At 42.1% G+C, this 23,742-nt stretch overlaps 1 protein-coding gene across 1 annotated transcript in view; it reads right to left on the bottom strand.

Annotated features, from left to right (window-relative positions):
* The window catches only part of znf608 (zinc finger protein 608), a 47,858-nt gene that overhangs the window by 20,276 nt on the left and 3,840 nt on the right, over positions 1-23,742 (bottom strand). The window contains exon 2 of the mRNA XM_041937866.1: positions 4,314-4,584. Within this exon, the coding sequence (XP_041793800.1) occupies positions 4,314-4,584 (271 nt within the window). The remainder of the gene's footprint in view (positions 1-4,313; positions 4,585-23,742) is intronic.

Genomic DNA, 23,742 nt, shown 5'->3' with positions numbered 1-23,742 from the left:
CTGACGGAATAATGCAGGTGAAGGAGGTGTAAACAGTTGTCTAATGCTCTGGATCCTGCTGTATCTGCTAAACAACAACCACTTTTCCAGCATTTCAATCGAATTTGAAGGATCTGATTTAAATCCCTCCCAAACATGAACTTGAAAACATGTCACATTAGATTAAAAAAGTGTCTCATGATTGTCGGTCATGGTGTGTATTTTGGTGGAAATGAAATATTCTAATATTGTCTTAAAAACGTAACTTTTATTTACGACCCATCCTTAGATTATTTCTACAATTAATGAATGAATCCTCTTTTATAAAATGTCATTAGAGAGTAAAGAAAATCGCGAGCTCCCAGAGCCTCAGGTGACGCCATCAGATGTCTTGTGTTGTCAGCACAGAAATTACAGTTTGCCGTGATGGAACACTGAAACTTTATATGGAGGAAATTTCTGAATTTCAGGTGTTTTCGCTGTGGTGACTCTGTGCGGCCTGCCGGGAGAAGTTTTATCCGCCGTCTGCTTACCTCTCACTTCTGAAGTCTGCAGCAGAAAATTCCTCATTGTCTGTCTGTCCTTCTCTCTTCTCTCCATCTCTCTGGCCCGTTTAGGAGCACTCTTCGGTCCACGAATATTCCCCTGTGTTGTGTTTGTTTTTTCTTCTTCTTCTCCTGTTTTATTTTTGCCCGGGCAGAGTGAGTAGCTCCAGTTAATTAATACTGGGCCGGGAAACAAACGCCTCCCCGCCAAACTCGACACTCCACTTCAGAGGCCCTGCGGCTGGCAGAGCGAGATGGGCACTGAGAGATGGGATTTATTCATTAGCAGCCTGCAGTAAGGTATTACACCTCCGCTGAGAGGCCGCAGTGCTGAGCGCTGTCCTCGTTAACGGCCTATCAAAGTGCAGTGGCGTTGAAATCGGCGTATGGATCATCAGGACATCTGATCCATCGCCCAGTACTCCCATGGTATCATTTTGCAGGGTTGGACGGGTTTCTGGTTCTGCTTCTCTTCTTGTGTTGGACTCGTGATTATGTGCTGCTGAGCGCCAAAACTGTTCTTATGAGGATATCCAGTTATGTTTAAAAATAAACTAGATTTTGGTTATTTTTGTTTGGAAAGCACAAAGCGTCTGGAATGATAAATATGAGAACCATACTTTTTCTTGTGGCATATGTTTTTCAAGCCTGCACAAGCTGTAACAACTGCCAATTTTACTTGGCCAAGCGCGGTGAATCTTTTTACAGGCCAAACTGTGTGGAAACACACTTTTTAAATCTGCATTTTCTCTACAAAGAGGTAATAGTGAAAGGTGATATTCTACCTGTGGTGGCTGAATGAAGAAGTAGATGAAACACAATGTCAAAATACATCATAGTACATTTAGTGATCTGAAATAGTTCATGTGACTGTTTCCCATCTGCCACATCAGTGGCTGAGTTAGGTCCAATAGCTCCTTGGTGACGCTCAGGGAAAGATAGTTGGTACATGGGTAAAAGTCACCAACACAAAATGTTGGGGAAGAAGATCTGACTGAGATGACATGCCATGGTAACGACCTGTCAATCACAAGGTAGCCACACCCTAAAGCATATCCTGTGTTATGGTCTATTTTAGTCTAAATGGGACCATAATTTACAAAATGAGCATCACGCTGCATTGAAGAAGATGTGAAGCTCATTAGGAAATGTTTTCTGAGGTAATAAATCAAGTGAGAAGAAGGCTTATTTTCTCATTAGCTTACATATAACTTCTTTTTGGAGCAAGTGGAATCGCCGCCCTGCTGGCCACGAGAGAGAATGCAGGTTAAAGCACTTTTGCATTGGCTTCACTTTTCCGACCTGGAAGCTGCATCCACTGTTTAGACAAGCTATGGTCACAGAGCATTAACTGATGCTCAAACACACACGGCACAGCATGCCAGGCAAAAAAAGTATTAATCAAGACATTTAGTATTAGCACATAGGTATCTATGTATCTATGTATTTTACTATAGAAATGCCTGAAAGGTCTCCGAATCTCACAGCTGAGAAAATACAGCCAACATCATTCACAGGGATAAAAATGAGAAAGCAGCAGCTTAACTTTTCAAACATGTCATCAGTTTGCTTTAAAGTGAGACGAACAGATGACGAAAAGCACAGCACTCTGCATCAGTAACAAACTCTCAGAGGCCCATCTCCAAATCTTCAGCAGTGTTGTCCTATAAACTTGCCACCCACAACACAGCTGGGACTCGGCGGTGTCTCCTCATCTGTCTATGTGTGAGCGGAAAGCAGTTTTACTGCATCTGCTGGCTACCGTTGCATCAGACGCCAGAATGTGCAAATGTGATAGAATCGCTCCGAGCTGATGTGAGACAGGGCAGCAGCGTATTCTTAAGCTTTGACGGGCCTACACAGAAAAGAATGGGTGCAGGGACTTCTGGGGGAACGTCACATACCGCTGGAGTGGTGCAACAGTGCTATAATGTTGTAAACTACTTCCTCAAGAGTCATTATTTGCAACAGATGACTAGAAAACACCAGAGCAAAACCACTCGCAGCACCGACTGGATTCAAAGTAATCAAGCAGCAGTTAGATTCTAACCCAGGTGGTTATTATGTTCCTTTACACCCTGCTGTTTTCAGAAATTCCATATTAAGTTCACGTGATAACAACTGAACCAACTCTGTCCACTGATTCAGAGTTTGAGTGGACAAAAACTCTGGAAATATAGTAGTTAAGGTGTTTTCGTCAAACAACCAACGCTGACAGTCAGTCTGATTTTGGAAAAACAGTTAACCTGAAAAGCCACTTGCAAGGAGGCAGAAATATTTGCTCGGCTTTCAGCCGTCTGAAATTTGGATGGTGTCCCTCTACGGCTTCTAAATAAAGAGTCTCCAATTACAGCCTCTCCTGCAAACAACACTGCCTTTAGCTTTAATGAGAGGGACCCAAACAAAGCATGTGCTAGAAACTTGCAATTGAATGTTCACACCTTGTGGAGCTTTTGGAGAAACGGTGCACGAAAGTGCAGCTTTCAATCAGGCTGCGTTCAGTAAAAATAGTTTCATCTGTTGTGATTTTCAGTCTCTTCGTCTGTTTGGAGTCACAGATCAAATGGGCAGGCCGGCCACGATTCCTCAAATGAGAAACAATAAAAAACAGTGGTGCACCTGACAGAGTGCAGTGAAGGGTGCGTTTTCAGTGCTTTTCAGCGCTTCAAGGCAAAAAAAAAAGTCTTGTCAAAGTCAAGTCGAGCTTGCAGATCAGAAAAGCTGCTGATGCGTTTCCACCATCTTGGCCGTCGCTGAGGCATGACAAAAGTATCTTATTTACCCATGTCTGACACATCACAGGCCGTTTTTTGGAAACACTCCTCTTCTGTTTCAAGACTTTCAATTTGTTGTTGTTCTCCTTATTTCAGCACACATGCACACAAACTGCTTTGACATATTAAAGGAAATGAACAGTGGTTTGGCCACAAGGTACAAATAAATGTCGACTGCTGTCACCAGAACATCTTAAATTTCTAAATCTATTTTTGTACTATCAAGACCGTCATTGGTCCACTGACATCTTTAAATTACAAAGTTACTTCCACAAAAAAGAACAACAGCTGTTAAACTTGAAGATTTTGAGAATGAAAATCCACTTCCCTGAGTGGGGACCATGTCTGCTTTTATTTTTGTCACATTTCTGTCATTAAAGTTTTTTACATGGACATTGAAGGTAGTCACCCAAGCCGAGCTGATTCCAGATTGGGGTTGTGGATTTAGGCTGATTTGAACAGTTTCCCTTAAAAGCAGCAGGCAGTACCTAAGACTGGACTGTATCTGAGCTGGCTTGGCCATCCAGCGTGCCAGATTCACCACACTTTCAAGCTTTTTATTGCCATAGTAAGGGAATGAATGGAAGCCAGTGGCTATCTGGAGGCTTGGCAAACATACTTATGTTTGGAAAATCATAGTTCTCAAAAGTTTTTTTGTCCTTTAAGTCCTTGGCACTTTAAAATGAAAAGGTATGAACCATGAACAGGTCAGTTTGCTTAAAGATGGCTAATTTTGGACAGTTCTGGTGTTATCTTGAAATACTGGTGAACAGCGGAGGAGGAGAGGATTTTGGTTGTGCTATTACAAGCATTAAATATGTGGTAAATAAAGTATGTTAAAAATGTTAGTGTTAAAGGAACACAAAGAATATTCCATTCACCTCCACTGTATCGGCATGGTGGCAGAAATTTCAGTCCGTGTCCATATATTGAGAATTTGGGTGAACTGGCCCCTTAAATGTAGAGTGCACATTATACAATATGATATAATATAATGTAATGTAATACATCTTACCTTCCTCAGTCTCATGCCAGACGATGCCCTCCAGGTTGACGCTGGTCCCGGGCTGGCAGGGCCCCAGACAGGCTGGATCGCCCTCCAGTGGTCCTGAGACGCCGCCATCCTGGGTGTTTGTACCTATAGATCTCGTCCGCACCGCCAGCTGCTTGGGGTTAGAGGTGGGCAGGGCCGGAGGGGAGAAGGAGGGGGCCGAGGGCAGAGAGGATCCAGGGGCCCCAGGGTGGCCTGGAGCAGGGGGAGCTGGCACAGTGAACATGGGGTCCACCTGGAGAGAAAAGGAGGGGATTCATTAAATATCAGAGAAAGACACTGCCATGCATGGTGAGATGTCATTTTGCTACAGTTCTACTTTCGATTTGGTATTTAATCTTTCAGCTCAATTCAGCTGAGTTTCATTAGATTTAATGAAATTTTGCTCAATGTCTGTGCTGAAGACTTGTGCTGAAGAAGTGGAGAGAGCGAGAGAGTGAGAGAGAGGATCCAAAATATGAGTAAAATGCTTATTAATGTCATTTTAATATTACTGATGTGAGTCTCTAACTCTGATTATGTGAATGTTGGATCCCACTGTATAATGGAAGGACATTTTAGAAGAGGAGACATTTTCTCCAAATGTCACATCATTCATTATTCTATCCGCAGTCTGCACTTAGCAACTTCCTAATGCTGAGTGGCAGCTAATCAACTCTCAACTAGAAAAGCCTTTTTTTCACCCCGTCTATTTCGATTCTTCCACACGTCTCTATCACGAGTCCATGAGAGGCAACGATTCCACCCTCGTTCATTCGCTATGAGAGGAGAAACTATGTTTCCTACCCACACAGACATACAGAAGCTGCACATTATAATTAGCTGCCACTTTTGCACAGAGCGGCTTGGCAAAAATCTGCAACAGTATAATCAGGCAACATTACTGGAGCTCATCCAGTGTGACTATAACAACGAGAATGGTTTCTCTGTTGACACGGAAAATGAGATTTGTATGCTGCTTAAGTCTTCTGTGAGGATCAGCTTCTCTAAACTGGGGTTCAGCAATATGCAGATTATTTATTGACTTTTGTGGTCTATGGAGAGCTATTGTCTGATTTTTGTCCTTGGAATCAGTTGTTCATTGGACATTTTATGAACCACCTCTGTTTGGGAAACACAGACTCAAGCAAGACTGATGATTTTGGGAGAGAAGCCTCCTCCGACTTTTCAGAAAACTTCAATCTCATACAAGGATTTCCAGTGTTCACTGAAGGTTTTCAGAAAGCTGCAGGAAGCTTGCGCTTGTGTTCAATAATGTCACTTTTATTGAGCTCTGCCCTCTGCGTCAACAAGTCAAAATTATGCTAACATTAGCCATCATAAGCTACCGGTCATGCAGAACTAGTTAGGCTGAATCAGCAAAAAAAAAAAAAAAAAAAAAAACCCTGAGTGTACCGAACAGTGCATTTTGTTGCTTAAGCACTTCTTGGTTGAGAGGATATGACATTTCTTCCTTCACAATTCTACCATCAAAGCCACATTCTGTGATGTAAATGCAAAAAACATTTGGCTCACTGCAAAAACACCCAAAAAACTGCAGTCGTCCCAGAGGCCATGAAAAGCCTGACTTCAGTTAACATAAATAACTGACTCGGGTCTGGTCCACATGTAGACTTCCTGCCCTGTTGGAAGCTGGAGCATTGAAGCTGATAAATGACGTCTGCTTTCAGTGAAAACTCAAACTCAAAGCAGCTTTCATTTATCAAAGAATATAAAAGAAATAACGGACAAATTAAATGGCTCATTGTCTCGTCACCATCTTAGTATAAACATTTTGCTTTGTCTGTAATCTCTGCCGTGTGTAGTTCAGCATTAGTGCTGACAGCGACTGAAACTATATGCGAACTGCAGTGATCAATAACTGACTTAGTACACTCATGGTGGAGGTCTTCTGAAAGGGAACCAGGGGCAGTCAGGGCTTGTTGGTATACAGCTGAAGAACTGAGACCTGCGTCAACTCATATTTCCACCGTTTCTAGACTATCCTCAACGTTTCATAAGACCAAGAATCATTTTTCAGTTTTCAAAGCATGTCAGTGATCTGAACCACTGTAATCACCATGGTTACATGTAATGAAATACTAAGTCATTGGTGCCTATAAGAGCCTCGCTCTTATCTTCACCACTTATTATGGTCCCAATTACAACAGCTCTGGGAAATAATTCTGCTGAGAGAGCAGCAGCAATCAGCGATGAAGGATTTTTTTCGCCATTATGACTCCATAAAGACTACAGGCTTGACAGATAACTCACTGCACGATATTCTTGAGCGATTTCCTGGTTCGAAAAGAAAAAAAAAACGCTCTCGCCAAGCTGAGTCTGTAAATACTCGAGAAAACAGCGGCGCTTTGTCATGTCCAACACAGAGCTCTTCTGTGGCGTTTGGTGTCCCAGATAAAGGAGCTGCTCTTCTGTTGTGTTATTATGAAGATCAATGAGTTACTCACACAAGTCGCTCTCAAACCTCACCACGAAATACTTCTTTTCTTTCTTCTTTGGAGAGAAAAACAAAAGACTCAGAGGTGCTCTGTTGCTTTTATTTAAAATCCCTCAGCCATTTCTCTTCTACGGCAACTTAAACAGCTGAGGTCACTGCCAAGGTTACACGTGCAGCTGCAGCGCTGTGGACTGGACATCAGCAGAATCGGAGCTAGAAAAACTTCGAAATGTGCGTCAAACCTGTGAGTGTCTCAGTGAAATTAGGGGGACAAATGCTTTGAGTGAAAATATTTGGGGCGTGGTTTCCCTATAAAGGAACTCGCAACTCGCAAAACAATTACTTTTCCTTGCTCTGGTCCCGTGTGGTATGTAGAGGGAGCTCACCAGTACTTCAGTGCTCTGGGTTTAGTTTCTATTGTACGGTGTCCCATGCTAACAGTGTCTGTACGCCAGGTATTATGAGGAGCTTTATTTCAGCTGTTTGTTGCACTGCATTTATGTTAAAACCCTGATAAACAATGCAAATTTATCATGCAAAATAGTAATAAAACAAAAGACAGATGATCCCTTGTGCTTCATGAAACCGTCTGTTAACTCCCACGCAGCTGCTGACAAAGACCACCCAGGACTTCTTCTACAAAATCACAAAGCAAATTAACTATAAAAGAAGAATCATTATCCCCGGTGATTTCTGTTCTGCCGTTAACGCCTTTTCCTCCCTCATACACCCAGAATAACAACGCTCAATCGCAATTCACACAGCAGCTAGGCCATTCAGCCCGGACGCAGAGTCACGCCGCAAAATAACAATAAAAACACAAGCTGGCTCCCTTGTGTGTTAAATGCTTCAAACAAATCATCCTTTCTTGCACTGTTTCTTAATTAAAAAACCCTACAATACACACTGAGAAATCACAGCAACATAGCAGAACTGGAGGAAGGTTTAGCATTAAAGAAGCGGGCCTGAAGACGTGGGAGCACAGTACAACCCGGTCTGACCCTGCCGCTGAGCTAGCCAGTCAAAACAGCCATCAGTGGATATTTTTCTTTGGATTTCTGTCATAGGAACAAACATTTTGATTCTCTGTGTCTGACTGTAGGGCCGCACGACTAACCCTCATTGAAAGAGACATTTCCCAGTGTTAATGTGCACCAACTCTCTACAAAAGCAGCAGTTTTGTCCAATTCCTGCTACCATGCTTTGGCTATGTATGTATGGCGCATCTGTTGTCTGTGACACTGCTGATGTGTGTTGTGCAAGAGTCGACAGGCTGATGCCTGAGTTTGGTAGCTTCACAGTTTCTTGGGAAATACACTTTCCTGGAGAGAGTCAGATGAGGATATCAATATCAGTTTCATGTCCGTACAGTAAATATGAAGCTGGCTAACTTAGCTTAGCATGAAGACTGGACCATGGTACCATGGTCGCTCTCTTTGTTTGACGTGTTAGTGCTGAAATATGTTAATAATAAATCACAAAGTAGTTGTTGTCAGGTGAGGCTGATGGGTTTAGGTAATAATAATAATGACAATGTGTCGGACAAAGTGAGTGCTGAAATATGTTAATAATAAATCACAAAGTAGTTGGGGTCAGGTGAGGCTGATGGGTTTAGGTAATAATAATAATGACAATGTGTCGGACAAAGTGAAATGTTGATCTGTTGGAGATCACCAGGACAGTAATATATATGAGCCAAACCTTATGGCAATCCATCCAGCTGTCGATATATGTCACTCAGATCCGAAAATGTCAACTTATGGTGGCATTAGAGGAAAAGTCAGGGGATCACCAAAGTCAGTAGGATTGATACTCTGGGGGCCGGGAAGGTCTGTACAAAAATGTCATGACGATCCATCCAAGAGGTGTGGAGATATTTCAGTCTGGAGCAAACAGCCGCCAAAATTGCCATCCCATTAACCATGTCGTGGCTAAGATATTACATGATCCAGGTAAGTATCATGTTTATATAGCTACTGTATGTAATATTTACGCCTTCAAATGGTAGTTTCTTTGAACCAGGAAGATGATCTTTTCCAAACAGTAACCAGTATTTGTCTGAACTTCGATAGACCTTAACCATAGATAGAAGATGTCCATGTGAGAAACTCTGAGCAACAACAACTTTTTTTTTTTTTTTGAGCTATTGGTCATGTTTACAGTTTTTCTCTCCTAGTCATTCTCTCCTCCCAGGAACTCACGCTGATTAAAACTCTGCATCACCATTCTCGCCTCAAGCGTCTGCGATCATCGATTTCGACTGTTGTATTTTTTCCCAGAGTCTCCAGCATCTTGTTTTCTGAGCCCTTCAGTTTTTCTGAAAAAGAGAGCAACTCAAGTATTACTGCTTTAACTAAACCACACAGGAGAACGAAACACACAAAGACCCAAATAACACTGAAATATGCATGGACCCTGGAGCTGTGCACAAACACAGAGACTGTCTTCCTCACTTTCTTTCAGACAAAATCCAGCCATCCTTCCTCACAGAGGAAGCTGCAGAATCACAAACAAAGGACCAAATCTTTGTGTTCCACAAAAAAAGAGAAATGTTTTAGTGGGCTTCTTATTTTCAGACATAATGCTCCAAAACAAAATTTAAAAAAGGTGATAATGGCAATTTATCACGATAACAAAAAAACAAATGTTAAACAATACGACCTTTTGTTTTTTGCACCAGATGACCAGTTCATCCTCGTCTTCAAAACTAAAGAATGTCATCATAACTTCATATCCCCGAAATCCACAGATTTTCTCCCCCAGTGTCGCCTTTATCTGCTGCCTAATCTCTAAAAACACCATTCAGTCCTCTCGGTCCTGCTGTTATTACAAACATGTCTGAATTCCCCACAATCTCTTGTCCCATTCACCAACCTCTCTCTTTGGCTGAGCTGTGACATTTAAGCCATGATGAGCTGGTAAATAATGTTCGTTAAAGGTCGTTAAAGCAGAAATATGAAGTAAAAAAAAAACATTTGATGACTTTTGAAAAATGACGCGCGCCACCGTACACGCTGCTGAGTAATGCGGCGTTCAGACCACACGATCTTTCTGTCTGTCAACACGAACAGTGCGTCAGAGTGGGTGCTTCTAGAGGCATGAGCTCTTGCTGTGACGTGCAGTCATAACTTCCTGTCTTTCACGAGCCATGTGATGTCATCCGGATGGACGTGCTGGTGAACGACTTTCGGGAACAATCGGAATGTAAACAACTATGGCGTCTGAAGTGTATCATGGAGTATGATGAGATTTTAGTTATTTAAGTTATTACAAATATAAGTGTGAGTTTGAATAATTTCCTTCCTTCTGAATAGAGAACCGTAGCTTCCAGATTCACTTTGGCCAGCTGATAAAATCTAAATGGTCAACCGTCTCCAGGTAAAAACAAGAAGCTGCCCTTGCATGTGAGGGACAAAAGCACCTTCTATCTGAGGTAATGGACTCATTGCTTCAAAAAGCACCTCGAAGGTGCAGCGCTACATTAGAAAGACTGACAGGTGTAGCAACAGCAATTCAGGTTCACGGTAAGTGCAGTGTAAATTCAATCGCAACCATGGCAACCACTCTCAGGTTCAAGGCTATGTTAGACATAAAACTAAAAAAAAAATGAAAATGGAAAATCTGTTGTCACAATAATTAAGAAGCTGTGTGTTGAATGGATTCCCCGTTAAATCCATTTCTGTGTTTAAAGGCAGAGGATGCAGCGGGTGGAGGCAAACAGATCCACAGCTTTGTGTGGAGGCTGCATCACCAACAGCTGCACTAACCTGCATACAGAGCTGGATTTATCCAAATGAATCAGGAGAGGGAGGGGTGGCGGGGGGGGTGTCAGGGGAGCCAGCTGAGTTTTCCATTAATTCTGCCTCTAAAATCTATAATTAAACAAAGAGACTTTTTTTATCTGTGGTTTTCATGTTTGTTTTTTTTTAAATCTTCAGTCACATTTGTATGCACCTCAGACTACAGAGGGATCATGTTGTATATGTTAGAAAAGAGTTTTAATCAATCTGCTGATCCAGTCATCCATCCATCTTTTCATGTATTCATCCATCCATCCATCCATCCCTCCGCCCCCTCACCCTGCACTGTTAATGGAAGGAGTGTTTAGAGGAGCTGCCTGAACTGTATTAATCCTCTTCTCCAACTCGTCCTGTCCATCATCTCTGATCGACCTCTGACATTCCTTCACTCCTTCACTGCTCTGCTTCTCTTTCGTTCTCATCCCACTTCCTGTCCTCTTCTTCCCATTGCTCTGTCTCTTCTCCTCTACTGCTTTTCTTTTGTTCTTGCTTGCCTCTTTCCTTTCCCTTTTTTCTCCACCTCCTCTCCTGCCCTTATATCCTCTCATCCTTTCATCCCTCTCTTTTTTCATTCCTTTTTTCCACGTTTCTTCTCAATCCACCTGCTTGGACACTTTTCCCTCAGCCTCCATTCCTCATCGTTTTCCTTCACCCTCTCCCTTTCTTGCCTCTTGTCCACCTCCCTTTCTCTGCTTTTCCCTTTTCTTTCCTTTCCTTCCATCCTCTCTTCCTCCCCTTTTCTGTTAACCCCCCCCCCCTTCCTTTCTGCCTTCTCCTCTCATCTTTTTGTCTTTCTCTTCTGCTCTCCTCCTCCTCTCCTCTGCAAAGCCCTCCTTCCCTCATGGTATCCCCCTCTACCCCCTTTTCCTTTCCTTTAATCCTTAATTTTTTCTTCCTTCTCACTGTTTCATCTCCTCTCCTGCATTATTCCCACTAGCATCTTTCTTCTTCCTCCTCTTTCCTCTCTTCTGCTGTCCTTGCCTCACATTCTCCTTTCCTTTCTTCCTTTTTTTCTCCCTATTTCTTGTGTGTTCCTTCTTTGCTCCTCACTTCCTTTTCTTCCTCCCCTTCCTCTTTAATGCCTCTCATTCCCCTTACATCCTTCTTATCATCTCCTTTTAAGCTTCATTTCTTTCTCCTTTTCCTCCCTCTTTTTTCCCTTGTCCTCCCTTTCCCCCTTCTTGTCCTTATGTTCTCCTCCTCTCTCTCCTCTCCCTCCTCCCCTCCTATTATATCCCCCATTGAGCAGCCACACTGGCACTTTTTTCCCAGACAGAAATCATCCCTGTCTTTATTGTCAGGCTGCTGAAAGAGGAGGCATTGTGTGTGTGTTGGTGTGTGAATGTGCAGACAATCTGTGGTTTGTCGAGTGTGTGTTTGTGTCACACGTGTGTTTTTTGTGTGTGTTTTTGCGAATGGTAGCCATCTTTCTTTCCCCATTTTCTCTCTCCAGCCTCTCTAATCTCTCTGCTCTCTCTTTTTCACTCCCTACAGTATCACCATAAGAGCGCGCCTGCACACACACACACACACACACACACACACACACACACCACTTACCTTCCTATTGAATGACAAGCTCTAATGGCATGACATTACTCACTGCCATAATAACTCCTGCTGCTGCTACAAAACATTTGAAAACTAACAACCTCTTTCTTTCCTTCAACAACACCACTGCTGCACAATCAACCATTAACAATAATTATGTTAGCCCAATTCTGCATAAATTAATCTCCCAGAGCTGCAGTGTTTGCAAGCAGCGTTTTCATAATGATATAATTATAAAGCATCCGAACTGAGAGAGACGTCCAGGGCTTTAAATCTGGCATCTGATGTAATGCCAGAGACAGTTTTAATATACAGGAGAAGCAATCAGGTCACTGCAGGGAGATCTGAAACCTTTAAGATGGCAGAGCTGACTGGACAAAAACCTGCCACAGAAATACAAAACACTGCACGATTCGAGTGAACAGCACATGCCTGGGAGCCATTTTCTTCCCAAAATGACATTTTAATGACACGATAACCCAAGATGTGACTGTTAGCTCCCAGATGTGGACTGATAATCCCGACCCCTAGATATTCTGTTTATATACAACTAATTTGCAACTGCAAATATGTTTTAAAGGAAATGTAATAGCTCCCAGATTAAGTTCTCTATTAACATAATGAGGACGTGTTAATTAGCATGTTTGCCAAGTTCCAAAATGCTGATACTGAACAAATCAGTAAGATGTTGAATGACAGTTAATTTTTCTACAATAAAATAACTACAACATGAATAAAATAGTATTAGTATATTATGTTTATTAGTGTATATATAAAAATATATATATTTATATATATACATACAGAGGTTAAGGTTAGCAAAACACTGTCTTGGTTAAATTTGGAAAAATCCAAAAGTAACCTGAAACATGAGAGAGGAAGAGACTATTTTGTTAATCAGTCTTTTCTTCACAATCTCGTCCTCACCTTCATCAAAGTGCTTTTGTTTCCTAAACATAACTACAGGCTGGACGCCAAGTGTAGCACTTCCCACACGAAAAAAAAAATGACCAACATAAACCGGACAGCAATTATGTTTCTCCTACAATAAAACAGGAGCATATATAGACGTCATTTCTCTGAGATTTTGTTGGGACTGCAACATGGTTGAGATATTGACACTGGGCGAGACTGTCCTCACCGGAAAAGTAGCTGCATGATTCATTTGGTCAAACTCATGACCTCATGTCTGCAAATGACTGTCCTCTTTCAAAACATGGTAAAAAGAACATTTAAACCAAGTAGTTCTTCTTTTTACCATGACTGAGATCGTTGCTCTACCAAGTCTTTGTACCTGAACCTGAACATATCTGATGACAGATGAGAAAACAGAGGCATCATGTCAGAAAATACACATAGTCGTTTAGAAGGTAATGACAAATGCCCGGTTTGACCAAAAAACGTTGAGAACAGGGACACCAGGTGAAAAACTTCATCTTGTTTTCTTACAAATTCCACAATCGGATTCAAATGACGTCCAGAAAGGCTCCAGTGGTAGAGCCACTCTGCAGCTTTCATCTTTTAGCCTCTTTTAGCTCACTCGTTTGATTCTCTGGCTGTTTTGACCTCTGCAGTTGGTTCATTGGCTGTTTGGGATGCAGATGGTCCAGTGGTCAAATTTCAGCTAATGATGTAGCTACATTAAAGTTTCCTCATAAATACAGACCTTTGGTTTAACTGCAATTACACAGAAAACTGAAACTGCGCTCAAACCATTTATGGCAACAACTACAATTCTGAGTTGGTGTATAAGAAACATTGTAGAAGCCGGAGAAAATAAAGGTTTTGTGTACAAAATCTCTTCCATGCCGTGAAGAACACTTTAACAGGCCATAAAATGTTCCAAACCAATAGCTTTTAACCACAACTGCAAAACATTTTTGATTTGGATAAAATTTCCCCATTCATTTATGTCCCATTCATTTTCCACCGTACTGATTGATTCAGATGAAAGAATCTTCCACTCAATTTTAGATGAGACACTCGCTCCCTGAGCACAGCTAGAAGCCCCCTGTATATGAGAGGGAACGAGAAGTTGGGAAAAGCTGCAGCTAAATAAAATGTGAAAGGCAAGAACGAGGAAGATATGATTCTTAGAAGATAATGACAGATGCTGGGCAGTGATATTATGATGCATTTTCTTTATTTCAGTGTGCTTCCTTCAGCAATGGAGGCTGTGGTGAATGAATGCAGCCTGCAGAGCAGAGTGCGTGGGCGTACCCTGGTACCATGAAGCCCTTTCACACTGGTTGGCATTGATACTTTGATACCTAATGGACTCGCAGTCCAGCAGCGTCCACGTGAGCTGTTGTGCTGCTCTGAAAACCCTCTTCTGTGCCTGGAGTTGGGAATAATGTGAAAAAAAACAGCTGTCAGCGGCACCATTTATTTTACAAGCACTCATTCTTCTTCTCTTGTAGTTGAGCTTCTGTCTAATCATCAAGTCAAATGAGAATTATTGTTTCTACTTCTACAGTTACGCCAATTAATCAAAATGTCAAGATATTGAGGGAATATTGGCAGCTCTGCTGATGCAGATGATTAATCACATCACATATTCATTATGGAACTAATCCACTTAGCACTGCTTCAACTACACCTTGTTATGAACCTTTTCTAATAACTCAGCTACCATTTCTGACATTCATTTCCAGTATATCTGTGTATTTATTACAACACAGTCTCTCACAGTCTATTTTCCCCCCTGTCCCTATTCCATATTTTTTCCCTGTCTAAAGAGTTTTCTACATCCTCTAGAGAGTCTCTCAGAAAATAGTTCATATTTTGGATTTGTTTTCAGCATCAACCCATCACTTTAGAATAATAATAAAAAAAATTCAAAGATGTGTGAAATCAAAGCGAGGAATTAGATTCATCAAATGATCATTTGTCTCATTTGTGTCGACAGCAATTTCAAAGGAAGACAGAACTGCCATGAGCCACCAAAAATATATACATGGAAGCATTTGTCTCAAGCACAGTTAAAGTTTTAATTAAAAGTGCTTATAGCAGTAAATATTAACACTGCAGTAACAGAAGCTCTTGCGTGCGGTGGTCCACAAAGCCATGCTGGGAGTGGTGATCCTGATGTGGTGCTATGAATGTTCCGCACACAGCGTTCAGGTTTCATTAGTGATTTAGCACCTGTGACAGACAACTGGGGGACAAATCTCTGCTCCATTATCTACAGAGACTCTGGACAAGACACACACTGACAGTCTAAAAGTGTGTTCAGATAGAAGGCAATACAAAGTTTGCTTAAGCTGCACACAAAGTCAATGGAAAGACATAAATTGGCACAAATAGGTGTAAATTTGACCAGGACAGTGCTAGTCACGGGGCTTCATGAATCGATTTTATAAATGTACAGAGATGAGGGGGAAAAGGAGAGAGACACGACTAATGTAACAGAAAGGACTGACGTTTCTGGTGAGTTCTGAGATCAGCCAGAAGCTGAGCTGAACACAGGCACACACGACACTTTTCCATCCAAATGTTGTGCCAATATTATGTGAATTTTCATAAAAACTGCAAAAGACAATTACTACCATAATATGAAAAAAGCATTACTAACTGTCTGCAGCTATAACAGGACATTACTATAGACGGGGTGCACACAACCTTTTATTGTCAGGTACTCAGGTGAGAAGATGATTTTTGGTACTCACCCTGTACATAGTGTGGTCTTACTAGACACAGTCTCCCCCACTGTCCTCCTCTGTGTCCCCCTCCCTGTCCTCCTCTGTGTCTCCCTCACTGTCCTCCTCTATGTCTCCCTGACTGTCCTCCTCTGTATCTCCCCCACTGTCCCCTCTGTGTCTCCCTCACTGTCCTCTTCTGTGTCTCCCTCACTGTCCACCTCCTTGTCTCCCTCACTGCCCCCCTCTGTGTCTCCCCCACTGTCCTCCCCTGTGTCTCCCTCACTGTCTCCTCTGTGTCTCCCTCACTGTGTTCCTCTGTGTCTCCCTCACTGTCCCCTCTGTGTCTCCCTCACTGTCCTCCCCTGTGTCTCCCTCACTGTCCCCTCTGTGTCTCCCTCACTGTCCACCTCTGTGTCTCCCCCACTGCCCCCTCTGTGTCTCCCTCACTGTGTTCCTCTGTGTCTCCCTCACTGTCCCCTCTGTGTCTCCCTCACTGTCCACCTCTGTGTCTCCCTCACTGTGTTCCTCTGTGTCTCCCTCACTGTCCACCTCTGTGTCTCCCTCACTGTCCCCTCTGTGTCTCCCTCACTGTCCTCTTCTGTGTCTCCCTCACTGTCCTCCTCTGGGTCTCCCTCATTGTCCTCTGCTTTAGCTTCCAATATGGTAGATGATGAAGATGCACCTCCCAGTCCCTGGCTGAGCCTCTGATTGGCTGTCTCACCCGCAGGTCAACAGCTGGCTTTGGCTCAAATGTCTCTGTGGTCGTATTTGACAGGTGAATGTGCACCAGGGCTGAGAGACGAGTGTGACAGACGAGATCTGTATTTGGTTTTTATCATGTTGAGATGTGAGAATCCTCTCTGACATGCTGCACAAGGCAGTGCAAGAGACAATTTAACCACCTTGTTGATGTTGGGGTAACAATCTGGACTGCTTATATTCACTATTTGGACCAAGTCATACTCAGAGACACTGCCAAGCGTTTTCCTGCTTGCTTTAAGCTCATCCGTACTCTCACAGAGGAGTCTCTGTTAAGTTACAAGGTGGCCTCACACCTCTGAAGAATGGTGCACACTGTTGTGTTGCTAAAACAGTGGAGCTCTTGCATTTCCTGAGGCCGAAGTTGAAGGATCAAAAACTAAAAAATGATCACATGACTTGTGGGAGTCACATCTGATTTCAAACTCTTCAGTTAAACAACTGAGTAATGTGTCTTGTCCCTGTCAGCATCAGCCATGGAAACAGTATGTGTCCTGTAGCCTCACCATCAGTAGCGAAGTGTGAACTGTCCGGTGGCCAAAATGATCATCATCTTTACATTCTCTAATGGTCAACTTCTTCTTCTGAAACATGCTTCAAAATGTTGCCAGTATCAAGCATGTTGGACAGAAAAGACTGAAAACACTCTGTGCTGATATGCAGCAGGTACTGTTATTGTCACTCCCAGTCTGTTGCATCTGAATTGCTGACAAAAGTCTTGATACTGTCAACAGTGTTTCATGCCTCCGTACAGACCATTTGATATTGTAAAACTTCGAAAAGGTGATTCAATTCTATTCACACAACTTCTTCTGGATGGTAGTATTTTTTTGCTGCACCTTTTTGTAAATTTAACCCAAGTAGCTTAACAACAGAGCAATTAAATTTTTCACAGGCATGAACTTTGCCATCAGCTGATTTCATGCAGTTCTTGACTAACACTGTAGTCCAGGAATTGGAGCTTCACAAGTCCATCCACTATGGCCTAGCTCGGTCAGCACCCAACTCAATCAGTCAAAAGAGTCTGAGGTAAACTCTCTGTTGTTGGACAAAGACACGCTGTAAACAATCTCAGGCAGGCACGGCACGCTTTGAAACAACTGACATTGCACATTTATGATTTCTGTCGTGCATGTGTACCTGCCTATGTCACATGAGACTTAGTAAAACTATAGGCCTTAGCAGTGAAACAGTGAAAGGAAAGGATCCACACTAAAAGTGCATGTGTGAATAAAAGCTGAAAATGGCGTGCATGGATCAGCCTCATATCCCGCCACATCCAACCATAAATGGTCAGTGCAGAGCAACACACAGACATTTATGCATATACATGAGCCTGCTGATGAATGGCACGTTATGGTGAATCATAGCAACAACTGAGAGGAGGACCAAGAAAAGGAATTTTTCCAACACCGAGATCAAGGTGCTTGCGGGTGAGGCGGCAGTCAGACAGCTCATATTGTTTGGTGGCCACAGCGACGAGGAAGACAAGATCCTACAGTCACAGCATGTCTGCCACTGGTGGGAGGGAAAAGGCACACCTGAACTCACACCGCTGGAAACACAAACAGACTCAATATTTGGAGAAGCATGTGTGTGTGGCAGCCAGCGCGGCGTCTGCAGTGACTCTGTGTGTCTGACTGCACAGTCGTGTTCACTGCAGCGATTTTACACCCAAAACTATATAACAACTAAAATCATACTTGGTGATAAGACATAGTATTATCAGACGGTCTGTTCTGCTGTTCTTCAGTGTTACACATTTAATGTAATCTTGAATTTGTACAACTGATAATGATAATTTCATCAGTTAGTTTTAGTCAGATTTTGATTTAAAAACATTTTGTCTCTTATAACTTGTCATATTTAAAAAGTGCTTATGGAGTAGTTGTGGCTCACTGCAAGTGCAAGTAAAGGTAGCACTGCTGGAGGCAACATGATAAAGTCACTTCACCACCTCACCAGCTGCGCTGCCATAATGTCGCTACACATAGGTCACAGTTTACGTACAGGTGGCAAGGCTCACCTGTCAAGTCTGTTTTTACAAATCACCACTTTCATGTGAGAAGTGGCGTCTGCCTCTTTTAGGCCCCATTTTACACATATGCAACAGTTATAAACCCCTGGACACCAAACTTTTCCACTGCCTCTGACATGCCTGCCTGCCTTTGTCTTGTCGAAATGCAGCAGATCAACGTCGCCATGTTTTTGGGACGAAACACGAATTTGTTCGGGACTAGAAGAATTAAAACTCTTTGTTTAACACCTGCAGATCTCATCACAAAGTTTCCCTCAGGATAGCGACATGAACTGAGGCATACTGATGAAGTTAGTTGTTAAAGAAAATAAAAGGAGCTTCAAGGTCACTGATTCATTTGAAAAACTTATTAAGCTTCAGGTTTTTCTCAAATTCACCAGGGGGGATACTTTCGCTTTCTGCCTGTCTGATTTCCATGTTTTCAACCAATAATCTCCTGTCAATCACAGCCCAGTGGAGCCGAGAGACGAGACAAAAGCAAAACTCAGTCTGTACTTTTGCACTTTCGCACAGTTTACACTTGGCGTTTAATTGACGATTGTTCTTCTTTAGCAAGAGGAACAACGAACAAAATGAAGGCAAAAATTAAGATATTTCAACCAAAGTCAAATATCTGAAAATTGTAATCTGGGATGGAAAATGAGGAATAAGGAATGAGCATGACCCTGAACACATCGTGAGGGCCCATTTCTGAGTTGTTGACTGTGAAAGGACGCCTCTCACTGTAGTGCAGGATCTCATGTTGCACCTGCAGATCAGAAGAAATAAAAGAAGGAATAAATCTAGTGGACGCTGGGCAGAGCAGAGGTCTGCACACCAGGATGCAAAAATCACTTTAATAACTGAAAATCTTCAAGTCCGGATGAGAAATACGATGAAGTGATAGGATGCAGCATTTTTCATGCAAATCTGGAAAAAACGGTGTGGTTGCAGCTTCTCAAATTTAAGACTAGCTGCTCTTTTTTTGCCATTGTTAATGAAATATTTTGGCGTTTTGGACCTCTGGCTGGACAAACAGATGTCACCTTATTGTACTTGGACTTTTTGACTTTTTTTCTGACATTTTACAGTCCAAATGATCAATTGATTAATTGAGAAAATAATTAGCAGATTAATCAATAATAAAAATTATTCTTTTTCACTGTCCAAAAAACAGCGAAATGTCCACAGATTGTGTGTGTGTGTGTGTGTTTTTTTTTTTGGGGGGGGGGGGGGGGCTGTGAAGTACAGAAAGGAAGTGGTGAAAGTGGGACATCAAGCAGCTGAGAAGCCAGATTTTTCTCTCAGGAGTTGGTGGAGACCAAACCAGAGCTAGGGAGTGGACACAAATACAACTCCAACTGAACGATTGTGTTGAATGTGTAAAGAGGCACTTGTTTCTCCATGCTATGAAGTGATGTCAGTGTTTTCTTTACAGTTTGTTCCACTGCTTTCGAGTGGTCAGAAAAGGCACTGATACTGCTTTAAAACTGTGCTTTAGTTACACCAATCACACCTTAATCACAGTTTTTTAACCATAGTCTTTATAAAAAAGAATAAATTAATAATTGCTGTTACTGGAAGGCAAATATCAGTTATCTAGTCTGGCACGGTCACATATTCACACTACAAAGTTGGGCCAGGTTGAACTTCTTTCTTGCTCCACTGCTCTGGATGTCGAGATCTGTCATTGTTTTTTCGACGTGCAGACCTTTTAAAATCATTGCTCACTCCTTGTAAAATTGCGGATGTGACTCAGTTCAACAGCTGTAAATGTTTTCAAGTCTTTGCACATGTCAGATCTGACATCTCAGCAGACATGAGTCAAATCCCCGGCGGTTTGTGACTGTTTAGAAATCCACATCAAGAGTTAGGAGTCAGCCATTTCGTGCCTTTAGAAAAACTGTTCAGTGTTTTGGAAAGACATCCGACTGGCTGGCTGTTAGATAACGTCTGACAGAGGTTTGATCCAGCCAATATTCTTTGAAAATGAAAGCCTAAACAACATCAAAGTGCTGATGATTATCAGGCTCAGGTGCGGACTGGACACATGTGACGTGGGTTTGAATCCTGCTGAGGACCGGTGACCTTTCTCTGATGATAACACACTAAATAAAAAAGACGGTCCACTATTAACTCCTGTCAGCAGAAGCAAATGAAGGATATAAAACTGCTAACAGTGACATTATGATTACATTTTATTCTTATTTAAAATTAGCAATTAACTACATTTAAATCATTAAAATGTGTTCAGTGCTACTTTAATTTCTGGCAAAAAAAAAACAACAAAAACACGTCAAACTGATTTTAATTCACAACATCTCTGCCTAAGTCGCTCTGTAATAATCCATGTTGAATTGAGACGCATCATTAACACAGTTGTAAGCATCATGTGGCGAACATCAGCAAGGTGCACTAAACCTGCACTGCTGCTCTGCAGTTTCATCATTTACAGGCTGATGGTTTGAGGCAAAATACTCCAAGTAACAAAATGCAAACTGTGTTGAAAGTATTACCTGAAAGCTCTGGTGAGGCTGGATTTGAATTTCAAATCAACACATAAAAAAACCAACCTAAAGCTAAAAACACTGAAATACAGTAATAACATATTTACTGCATAAAGACTTAATCTGTGTTACAGAGCAATAATTGTCTTTTCTTTAATCTTCATATGTTCACTCATACGAATCTAATATTTCAACTAAAGAGAGATGCAGTGATTAAAGTGTTTTTTTTTTCTCAGCTGTGAAATTGGGAGACGCTTTGGCCCGTTGGCTCTAAATCCTCAAAACGCTTAGTGAAAAAACTGTTACATCACTGCTCAGGAAGCTTCGCTCCAGGCTGTTGTTCGCTGACATGATTGTAAGCTCAGTGATGCAAAGACAAAAAAAAAGATCTTTCTCATAACCTCATATGCATTGTCTTATATTATATTGCATACATTTACAGATAGTGAGGCCACAGTGGACGCACCTGTCTCACCTGACTATGCAATAAATACCAAGCCTGAATGGATACAATCAATATGATAGTATTGCATTTTTAAATACTGATTATAAGCCCTGAATAAACCAAACACTGTCAACGTCGCCATTGGAAACCGGGCCTATGTAAACCTGTTGAAACTCACCAGGTAAATGGGAGGATGGTTTCACAACATCTCAGCCCTGCGGTTCCAGTAAACGGAATATGATGTTTCCGTACGGGAAAATAAAACTGCTCAAGAGTCCCGAGGAATAACCGGATATTGACAGGCATGTTAGCACTCCTGTGGGGTGATCAGAATTCAAGATAAACCAATACAATCCAACGGGAGCAGAGCGTGTTTGTTGTCTCAGCTTCATCCAGCCGCAGGGATCCAGACTGACAGGCAGAAAGTGAGAGCAGAGCAGCCGCTGTCATTCACAGAAAAGCTCAAGTGCATCTTATTGTCATGCAGATGACAGTCTGAGCTTCGGCAGCCGCAGAACTGCTTTTATTTCTGTCAACGCGGCTGAATCAGAATGGTCGCTTGATTAATTCAGCTGTTATTTACCATTTTTTACATGTGACCCTTTCTGTGTGTGGCTTCTTTCATGATAGTGGGATGGCTTCAGAGATGGCCCTGTTGCTCAGTAGGTCTGATTTCGGTCCAGACTGAAATATCTCAGAATGCCGTGTAATTTGGCTGAGAGATGTTCAATTTAGGTGATCATTTGACTTTTCATATTTACCTGCAAAACTATGGTACGTTTAAGTATGAGGAGTGATGACTGGTTAGGGTTAGGGGTAAGAATGTCAGGGTAAGCCAATCAGAGTAGAGGTGGGCAGGTCATGTCTTACCTGCCCTGTTGGTTCACCTCAAATAATAACACAACAAAATATGGCCTTTGGAATATTTCACTAATGAAATGAAAAGGAACAAAGCAAAAATGAATTCACTTTCAGGTATACAATCAACCCCAGAGAGGACGCCGACAGTGACAGAGGTGCTGCCTTTTCAACTTCAATTTCGAATGAAGACATCAACCATGGTGAGCACCTTTTAGTAGCAGGATTTTGTAAATTGTGTTAATAACATATGTCAGGGCTCAACATTACCATTTGCCCATTACTGTATGCCATGGGAGAAACAGTCAGTCGCACATTTAGGGGGACCAGTTTGGCAGCAGGGGGGTTTGGGGTGGGGTGTCTGGCTCTGAAAAAGGCTACAGACAGTGCAGGCACACAGCCACAGATACACAGCCACATGGCGTGTAACTGACTGTTTAGGGGAAAAATTGAGAATCAAATAAAATGGATCAGTGGGGTGACAAATTTCCACTTTTGAGTACTGGGGTAGGATATGCCTCCCCCTCGGTAATTACGCCAAGGCCGCTGGTGTAAAGTATGTTATTGTCACTGTTTGTAAATCAGTTAAACCACTCAGTGACCACTTGTGCCCCATTCTTGGAAGGGGGCATTTTCACGCTGAGAGGTAAAGTCGAACACTTAAAATGTGTTTTGTTATGTGTACCTGGCCCAAATAAACATATCCCACACCAAAAGAGGGCTTGCTTTCAACATAATAAGACAATAAAATTGCTTTCAATTACTGGAATCCTTCCATTGTATTGGCAGCTACCTGTACGCTCCAGTTCTAACTTACGTACGGTAATTTTATAATGATCATTGCTCATCGACGTCAAGCAGCAGAAGTTAAGAGACAGTGTGCAAATGCTACAAGCCATTTCAGGGTGAACTAAATAAGAGTGCATTGGTTATACCTGCTCCTTCAGACACCACTAGACCACTACATATCTGATCCATCATCATGTCTGTGAGACAGCTGAAACACCTGCTGTGTAGACACACTGATCTAAGACCACAGTCCTACAACAGGCTCATAACCTGAGCACACAAGGACCTCTGCCTTCTCTGTGAAGTATATTCAATATATGTATCTGTGTAGTAATCTCCTTTAATTAGACTGTTATTTCTGAGCTTTGTGTACTCTATATATATATCCAGGCTTCATACAACTACTCCAAGGAGCCTATTCAGTGTTTCCACAGTTGTTCCTGTCAGCAGGGGTGTAACGATTTAATCCGATTTTGATTCAATCTACATCAAATGCATCATAAAATCTCGCATTCTGCTCGTGATTCGAGTTAATTCAGTTCAGTCTGCCAACAACACTAAAACTGTAAAATTGAGACAGCAATTGATT

Source organism: Chelmon rostratus, chromosome 5 (genome assembly GCF_017976325.1).
Source record: "Chelmon rostratus isolate fCheRos1 chromosome 5, fCheRos1.pri, whole genome shotgun sequence".
Classification (NCBI taxonomy): domain Eukaryota; kingdom Metazoa; phylum Chordata; class Actinopteri; order Chaetodontiformes; family Chaetodontidae; genus Chelmon; species Chelmon rostratus.
Note: the sequence above shows the minus strand (reverse complement) of the source record. Positions and strands in the feature narration are given on the sequence as shown.